Source organism: Geospiza fortis, unplaced genomic scaffold (genome assembly GCF_000277835.1).
Source record: "Geospiza fortis unplaced genomic scaffold, GeoFor_1.0 scaffold217, whole genome shotgun sequence".
NCBI classification, from domain to species: Eukaryota; Metazoa; Chordata; class Aves; order Passeriformes; family Thraupidae; genus Geospiza; species Geospiza fortis.
In genome coordinates this window covers 769,544-779,044 of record NW_005054392.1, presented here as the reverse complement: position 1 = coordinate 779,044, position 9,501 = coordinate 769,544, and the positions used below count along the sequence as shown (strand labels likewise).

Here is a 9,501-nt window from a genome sequence, read left to right as displayed (position 1 = left end):
TGCACAGCACAGCCCCGCGCTGCCGGGCACGGCTGGCTTCTCCTGAGCCAGTGCCGAGCTCCACGGACAAATGCCCATTTTCTAATTTTCCGATTTTCTTTTAATGGAGGGGAGAAAACTCCGCTGAGCCTCGTGTTTCCGCTGATGCCGGAACGATGGACTCGTTACAGACCAACAGGAAGGAAAACTTACCGGTTAGCACTCGGAGTGATCCATTTCATTTCCATCTTTTGCGTTTTAAATAAATTTCAAATAAGCTGCTCTAAGGAGCTCATTGGCAACTCGGTACACTTTGCCCTGCAAAGGGAGGACTACCCTGTCCCCAGCGCCCCATCCAGACACACGGAATGTGCATCAGGTGAGGCGTTCCTGCTACAGCACACCCACACCACTCTCACCGAGTGAATTAAAGTATACTCTAGAGGGGTTATGGTGGAAATGCCATGTAACACCTCATAACTAACCTGTTCCTGCCCAAATACAGAGGTTTTTCCATCCTTCAGGTTCAATACCCAGGCTCAATCCAAGTTCCTGAAAACACATCTATTTGAATTATTTTAGTAAGTCAGACCACTACTCTTGTGCAAAACTTTTTAATAAAAAGAGAAAGGGTTCTCTGTAAAAAAAAGCAGGTACAATGCTAATAATAAAATTTAAAACTTTTCAAAGATTTCAATAAACCAGATGTGAATTTGTGACAAAGACTATGTCTCAAGTTTAGAAACTCTTATTCTTACACCTGAAAACACAGCCAACACATCTGTCAATTATGACTTCTTAATTATAAACCCCATTTTTCTGTTGGGAGATTTACTGGTGCATTATCAAGTTTTAACATGTAGCATCCATGATGAAGCTGTGAATAATTTAAAATAATGTTGCTAGAATGCTTAGATTCCTATAGAACCTTCCACATTTCATAGCTTTAACAGCTTTCCTTCCAGCTCATGAACTAACATTAACAGTTATGTTCCCCTATATATAAAAACTCAGCTTAAAAAAAAACCCATCTCTTTCAGGTGACATAAAAAGAACTTCCACGAAGCCCACAGTTTCGCTTTAGAAATGATGCTTGAAAATACCTTTACAGAGAAAAATAAAAATTCAGTGTTTACCTTTTCTTCTGTTTTTATGTGCGTGTGTATTATGGACATTACTTAACAGCAAAGATTTTGCCCTTAATGACTACTTTCCTGCTTGTCAAAACCAAGCAGGCAGCAGGGAAGAAACGGCACATAAGCTTGTTCAGTTACCCATCCTGGAGCATCAAGTGACAGCTGTCAGAATGCGAAGCACCTCACTTCTTCCACAGCACCAGGACCAAGCTGAGGCCTCTCCCACACACACCAATAACAGACTAGTGAGTAGCATTAAGAATGAACCTGACATTTCCCAGTAGTTCAAGCTGGTCAATACTTCAAAGGGATACCACAGTCACTTCATGCAAAAAGTTGTCTGTTCACATAAATAGCCTCTGCATCAGTACCATATACCAGGCATGGTCCTAGAACGTCTAAACTATTCACAGACAAAGTCTGGTTTGGAATCAGGTTGGTGATTTCCATGCGGTCTTTGGTCGGATCATTGCTTAGCCAGGCACTCACTACAGACTGGTTCATGGTACTGTGGGAAAGATAGGCAGTGCTTCTTCCTCCTGAAAGAAGGAAGACAAAGAAGTACATTTCAATTTCATTTATATATTCTCAGAATTTAAAGAAACACAGTAGATATGGGTCAGACATAATGGAAATAAATTTTTACATTTAAGTCAGTTTCCAGAGTAGTTGAGATGTCATTTCTTTGGTAAATTAAGGAAAAATAGCTTTAAAAAAATCAAGTACTTTAAATAATTACAAAAATTATCTACCAGCTGTATCCTCAGTTAAGACAAATATATCACAACAGCTATTAACTCATCTCACTGGAGAGTGTAAGTACCTGCAAGTTTATCTAGCCAGATACTAAAGTAAGGGTACAAGAACACAGGTCTGTTTATAGAGTGTCTTGCTCTGTTTGGGGTTTTCAGCTTTGCTTCAATAACACTTATTCCCTACTGCTCCTCCTCCCCACTTTGCAGCAAGTGATATACCTATATTTGACTTTGAATTTTTTCCACATAACACTTTACATTCAAATTGAAGTCTCACACTGCAAGAACCATCATTCAGCATAAAATTAACAGGTGTCAGAAGTGATGCTAAAGGATTTATACCTCATATACTTGAAAACATGCAGAGTCCAACTTGAATTAGTAATCCTATAATTTCCACAGATAAAATTTAACTTTGAATGACAACTTTGAGGCAAAGGCAGCAGGTGACATCTAAAAGTTTCCCCACTATTGTCTAATGTGGCAAGCACTTAGCAGTCTTTGTGATTAGAATGTGAAAATAAATGCTATATTAAAAGTCAGTATCCTAACTTTAAATCCTGCCACCATGCAAAAGGATCCAGTTTCATTTATTTAAAGTTTCAATTATTACCCTGAATTGTAAATTCATAACTCTACTATCTCATTAACCTATCAATTATTTTTGTATTCTACGTTAGTGTAACTCCCTCAGAGACTCAATAATGTCCATCAGACTGCCTCTGTTTCTTTTCTACATACAGATGATTTTTAAGTGAATAAATACAGTCTATCTTTGAAATCATAAATGTGCCCTTCACACATTGGTCAGAGGGTAGCAGATTAAAAAAACACAAACCAGACCATGAGAAACCCTGCACAACTGTTTGCAGTATCAGTAGTTTTTCTCAAGTGCTTATCCAAGAAAAGTGCTTATCTAAGTTTGCTTTCTAAGAAAAGAAAGCTGCTTTTAATTTTCTGTATTAAGATTGTGTTATTAATTGGGTCATATGAGAACACTGACTGTAATGATGTTACCAACTGACAAATTCAGTGCAGATGGACTTCAAACATCCTTACCTTGATGAAGAAAAGATGGCTTTTCAGATACGTTTGTGGAAGTATCCCAGTGCCAAAGAGATCCATCTTCAGAACACGTGAATAAATGGTCAGGGTCAGAGGGATGGAAGTGAACTTCCCACACTGGAAGTATCAAACAAAAGCACTTCAGAAAAAGTCTCTAGTACTTCAATCAAAGCATTTGGATAGTATGATATAGGCATGTATTTACAAGAACCCATGCCTCCATCAAAACCTTTCATTTTTAATTGTGTGTGGGTAGGAAACCCAAAGCCCCATCCTAAGTTATGTATACTGCAGTTTTCCCTCTGCTGGCAGGGGGAAAGGGGGAAAGAAAAAAGAAGGGAAAAAAGAAAAAGACCCTATTTTGTTGCATTTTCAGTACTGCAAAAATTGTTGAAGTCTTGTCTGAATTCAGGCAATCTGCATGTCATCTTCCCTGCTGTTAAGTTTAAATCCACACGTAGCATGCATGCCTTCTCAGAACACACATTATTTTGTGTCTAAATACCACAACTGCAGAAGACATTTAAGTCAGCAAAATGTAATATCAATAAATATTTTTACTCCTTTAATTTAAATGTAGCACAAATCACAAAATTTTCAGCATAAAATGAATTGCTGTCTTGTTCACATAGTGCCAGGAAAGTGAGCTATTTCAGCACTGTGGAAACACCAAATCAATGTTGAGTGCCCCCTTCTTCCTCATGTTTTCAAGTTTGTTAGCATCTGCATTCTGCTTTACTCTATCTGCCTAACACTGTACCAGCTTCCATGGCTATTTATATACCTACCCTGCTAGAAACACAGCCATTCTGATTAAATGCACCTAACAGCTCATTAAAGAATTGCTTACTAAGTCTACTTTTAGTTTAGACAGAGTTCACTTTTATCTAAAAGCAGTCTCCTACATAGAGAAGGAAGCCACGTTTTCCAGATGAAAACATGGAGCAGTAGTAGGCATCCTGGGAAGAGTACAGAGATGAAGGTTAGGGATACAGAGTGAGGAAGGCCAAGGAGAAGCTGGACCTGAACCTGGCAAGGGATGAAAAGAACAACAGGAAGGGTTTCACAGGTATGTCAACCAGAAAAGGAAGGTCCCAGAAGGTGTATGTCCCTCAATAATCAATGCTGGAAAACTGGCAATACTGGACAGAGACAAGGCTGAGATACTCAACAACTTTCTTGTGTCAGTCTTCAATGGCAACCTCTCTTCCCACACCTCTCCAGGGGCTGAGCTGCAAGACAAGGTCTGGGGAAGAAAAGTCCTTCCCACTGTACAAGAAGCTCAGGTTCATGACCACCTAAGGAACCTGAATGTACATAAATTTATGAGATGCTTCCCAGAATCCTGAAGGAATTGGATGATGTAGTTGCCAAGCCACTCTCCATGTCTGAAAGGCTACAGCAGTCGGGTGAAGTACTAGGGGACTGGAAAAAGGGAAAGATGGGCACAAACCCATGTTTAAAAAGAGCAGAAAGAAAGACCCTGAGAACTACCAAACTGTCAGCGTCAGCTCTGGTCCTAGGAAAAACATGGAACAAATCCTCCTAGAAGCCAGGCTAAAGCACATGAAGGACAGGGGCATGTAGTGATAGGATGATAGGACAAAGGGGAATGGCTTTAAACTGACAGTAAGTTTACATTAGGTTATTAGGAAGAAATTCTTTACTGTGTGGGTGGTGAGGCACTGGAACAGGTTTTCCAGAGAAGCTGTGAATGTCTCATCCCTGGAAATGTTCAAGGGTAGGATGGATGGGCCTCTGAGCAACCTGGTCAAGTGGAAAGTGCACCTATCCTTGGCAGGGGAGGTTGGAAGTAAATGAGCTTTAAAGTCTCTTCTAACCCAAACCATTCTATGATTCAATTAAGTAGCAAGTATGTGATTGTTTTCTACCACAGTTACAAAACTTATTTTTACAGTAATCAGAAACTTCTCTAAAATGTCACCTTCTTCTCCCCTCTCCATTTCAGATACTTACTTTCTGCTTCATGAGCATTTAGCAGGGACACTGGCATAGTACCCTGCCTGATGTCCCATATACTCAGCATTCCATCCTGGCCCCCTGTGGCCACAATATGCTGCTGATTGGGATGCCTATCCACACAGTGCAGTGGAACTCTGTCACCTGCCCTGCAAAGAGGAAAAAACAAAACAACCAAATAACCCAAACATGAGTTTTTTATTTATCTTCTATTTTCCCCTTCTTAATCCCTAATTTGGCATCAGGAGCATTGACAAGTGAGGTACCAGTATTGACAGGACCTTCAGTTCCTGTAACACCTGACCACCCCAGGCTGAAGGCACATGACATCTACTGGAAACCAGAGGTATGGCAATAACATGAAGTACAATCGGGTTTTGTGCCCTATGGAACATCTACACAACATCTGACAGCTTTATAGGAGTGAGAAGCCATGCAGGCAAATAATACTCTATACCTACAGTAATATTAGTCTGATGCGTGATATAATTATAGGTTTAGTATATACTAAGAGTTAAAAAGGGAGACCAGGCACTAACAAAATCAGGTACCTAAACCACAGTCGAGTAACAGCAATGGGAATTATTACACAACAGGATTGAACACACAACAACAGGATTGAAATTTAGCCCATTTTCTTTTCTCACAGTACCTTATAAGGCACAAAGTTACCATTCAAATGCATTCCAGATGCCAGAAACCTTACATTAGGCCAGTGGAGAAAATCAAATATAAACAGGTAAAGAGTATGGGGTTGAGGATTGAAAAATTTTTCTCAAAAAAGAGAAGTGTACAGGTATAATAGTCCTTCAAAAGTTAAATCATAAAATGCACCTGCTAAGCACAATGCTGAGTCACAACAGTGGTTCAGCCATTAAGCAGTCTGCCTTTTGCTTATTTAAGTACCAAAGAAGTTAAAATCCTTAAAAAAAAAACCCAGTAATTTTCCATCCTGTTGCTAGGAAGCTATTAGGAAAGATTTGAATCACATTATATAAAGTAGCACATGTTTTGCAGTAAATAATAAAAAAGCGGAGGTCTTACAAAGAAAATATTTGAGATGGCTCATTCCTTTGCTGTCTGAGGTCCCATATTTTTAACTGTCCAATTGAGTTTACAGTCAAGATCTCAGTTGTGCGAAGGAAAGTCACTGCATGGAGCGTACTGCTGTCTGCGTTGTCTGCAAGAGATGAGGAAAGCATTCAGGTCAACCTGTGGAATGCTAGTCTCCATTTAATTGCAACAAAGTAACTCTTAACAGAGAACAGAACACAGCTGCTTAAACATGTGCATAACCTCTGCAGTTTCAGGGTCAGAGACCCTCTAGTATAGGCAAATACCCTGTGAAAAAGGAGCCCTTCCTTGCTTACTATATGAAATACTACTGAGACAAATCTGCAAGTAAATGTATTAAATTAGTTCTGGTGATTACAAAACTACTTGTTGATTTGTAAGATTTCTTTTTGTGGCTCCTAGAAGAGGAATTAATTCAGCCAACTGTATGGTTCTCAAAAGTCTTCTTTATATGGCCAGCACCTATTGACAGGACACAGCTATGGAGCTTTTCATAATGGAGTTCTAAACACAAGAAACAGTAACTCTGGCTGACGGCATTAAGCAGTTTTATACAGAAACACTTAATTTACCAACTTTTAGACCTTTTCTGAACTGCCAATGTGGTATCAAGCTAAACTCAAATTATGCTGTGCTTGTTAATAACTAAATAGCAAGGACCTTTTTTTCAGGTCCTTTTCTCCAGTGCCTCTTTTTGTCAGAGTAATTTACAATGTCAAACAAGCTTTGGGGTGAAACTTTTCACAGCTTTGAGGTGAAATTTTTTAGGCCTTCTGAAAAAAGAGACACTATTTTCTTGTATTTTATTTCTGTTACTATAGATAAACTTTTCATCTTAATTACGATGGGGTAACTTTGTTAAGTCTACTTTCACCTCAAGTATTTTAAAATTCTTTGTGTAAGCCCATACTGAAAATATAGGCAAATTATTATCTTTCTGCATAAAATGGAAACATTTTCTGAGATTAAGACAAAAAAGTTACACTGATGCCTAGTTACAGATACTTTAATGACTTTTCTGCCTACTCTTTAAATAAAAGCAGAGGGGAAGAAAAAACTCACCAAAACACTATTAAAAAGAAATGTTGGATTACTGAATACTGAGGTTCTAGAGGATTTAAAGTTTTATGACAGACTAACACTAAGTAGTTTAGCAATGATACACCTTTTATGGCTCCAAAAGACTTTGACATAATCTCTAACTTCTGAGATTTCTTTCTTCCTACCTTAACTGACTACAAACCTATGCACTTTGTACTGTACTCCTAAATCCACTAAACAATAACAAAAATACCAAGGCATTTGTTTGCAACTATTGAACAAGATACAAGACTTCTATCTTCATGTTAAGGATTCAGCTTAGTGCTGAAAATGGGAAATGTCAAGGTGTCATTGAATTGGGAACCAGCAAAACAGATTGCTTACACCACAGAACTCCATCCTGAAGAACCTGAGAGCATCTTCCAAGATGTTCTCTCTCTTCCCTCTCCAACTTTTACTGGAAAACCATTAACTTAAAAATATCTAGATGAATATAGAAATACATCTGAAATATACTTCAAGTATTTGAATTCTGGAAGGATACAGGAATAATCTGGAACAAACATGTTCAACCTGGAATACTGAAATCAATACTCAATGAACTTTTTGTTTTGTTATAACAACCTGAAAACCAAACAACCCCCCCCCAAACTAGACTAATTTAAGAACCCAGGTATTTCACATACCTATAGTTCTTACTGCATCTTTTTGGTCAGCCCTGAAGAGATTTATTCTACCATCTTCTCCAACAGTGACAATTTCTGGGTTGTTGCAGACGACTCCTGTACAGGCTGCTCCACCACTAGATGTGTCTTGGTCCACATGATAATGAGCTTTTGCCCACCGGTGGTCAGCAGATAATGTCTGTGGAGTAACCAGACATGAAATTATGCTCTTAAATAATGAACATGATAAAACAAAGCTTCCAGAATACTGATGAAATCAGAAACAAGCTTCAGGAAAGCCACACTATTTCATGGGAATGAGATACTCCTATACAAATAAAAATGAAGAGATCTAAGTTTTCATCAAATCTTAAGCACAAAACCCTTCTATGACACATTAATTATTTCTTCTCTGAACCACCAGGTTCACGTGACCTAGCAATTAGAAATAACACTACAGACTGTAAAATGTTATTCACTAGGCTGATGTCTTCAATATTTCCCCAGGAAGGGGGAAAAAAACTGATGTCCTTAGAAAATAAAAAGGTCAAATTCAGATCTTGATTGCAAGGAACTTAGTTTATTTTAGGTACACATCAAATTATTAACTGACATTCACCTTTACTGTGTCACTGTGAACATACATAAAAAGGTAATTAGGCATTTATTTCCAGTGATTTATAATCAAAGCAAAAGACTACTGAGTTTACATATCTTCCTTCACAGGACACACATGAGAATTCATTCATCATTTGTTAGAATTGAAAAGGAGTCATTTAATTCAAGAATGCAAAAACTCTGATAAGGCAGGCAGAAGTCCATTAATATCTACTGCCCCAAAACACTCTAATGTCTTAAAGTATGTTTTCAATGAATGGGCTTTTTGGATACAGATGAGGAGATACCCCAGTCTGTCTTGCTCTGGAATCTAGTTTATGTAGCATGTGTGTAAAATGCTATTTTCTTTCCTCATATGTGTCAAATCAAAGTTTTTTTTAACAGACTTTAAAAAGAAATTCATTTTGGTAGCCAGATGCTTTTTATACTAAAATCAAAGTAACCTGTATTACAGAGAACAGCATCTTAAAGCCAGTGCATGTCACATACCTGGTTATTTTGATGATGACGGAATATAGTTACAGTTCCTGTTGATGAGGCAACCACAATTCTTTCTTGATCCAAAAACTAGAGAGAGATAACAAGAATGCTATTAGCCAATGTTAGTATCAAGCTGATAATTTTGATTTTAGAGTAACCTAAATTATTGGTAGGTGGAGAGGAAAAAAACCACAGCAATATTGATTGCCTTTGCTGTTTTACTTTGTAAGAATTTTTTGACCAATCTCAGCATTTTGACAGTTCACTTTCACTCAACTTCTCCTAAGTGACCAGCCCTTAAAAAATACGGATCTATTCAACACAGCTATTTTACCTGCATATCCATAACATCACCGTTGTGCTGGATGTCACACAGCAAATGAGGTTCTCCATGATATTCACCATTGAGGCCGGCATTTCCAAGGTCTCCAGCTGACCAAATGGAGATCCTGTTATCCTGAACGGAAACGATACTACATTTACTCGAGAACGCTTTCGAAAGTACGGAGCAGTAAGGCTCAGCCAGGGAGAGCGATACGCTGCGGGCTGCGCACGGCTCCAGAGGAAGCCGCCCCAGCCGGAGGGAAGGCTTGCCCAGGGGGATAACGCTGCCGGGCGCCGGGGCGGTCCCGCGGCTTCCTTGGGGACGCGAGCACGGCACGGCCAAGCGAAGGGCGGGACTGCCGAGCCAGGCAGCGCTCACGGCCG

At 38.9% G+C, this 9,501-nt stretch overlaps 1 protein-coding gene across 1 annotated transcript in view; it reads right to left on the bottom strand.

Moving 5' to 3' along the window:
- Nucleotides 1-577: 577 nt before the first annotated feature.
- The window catches only part of NUP43 (nucleoporin 43), a 15,244-nt gene continuing 6,320 nt past the window's right edge, over nucleotides 578-9,501 (bottom strand). Inside the window, exons 2-8 of the mRNA XM_031060842.1 lie at nucleotides 9,128-9,473; nucleotides 8,803-8,880; nucleotides 7,717-7,894; nucleotides 5,960-6,095; nucleotides 4,913-5,064; nucleotides 2,930-3,052; nucleotides 578-1,654 (exon numbers count right to left, since the gene is read on the bottom strand). Of these exons, the coding sequence (XP_030916702.1) occupies nucleotides 1,440-1,654; nucleotides 2,930-3,052; nucleotides 4,913-5,064; nucleotides 5,960-6,095; nucleotides 7,717-7,894; nucleotides 8,803-8,880; nucleotides 9,128-9,473 (1,228 nt within the window). The 3' untranslated portion in view covers nucleotides 578-1,439. The remainder of the gene's footprint in view (nucleotides 1,655-2,929; nucleotides 3,053-4,912; nucleotides 5,065-5,959; nucleotides 6,096-7,716; nucleotides 7,895-8,802; nucleotides 8,881-9,127; nucleotides 9,474-9,501) is intronic.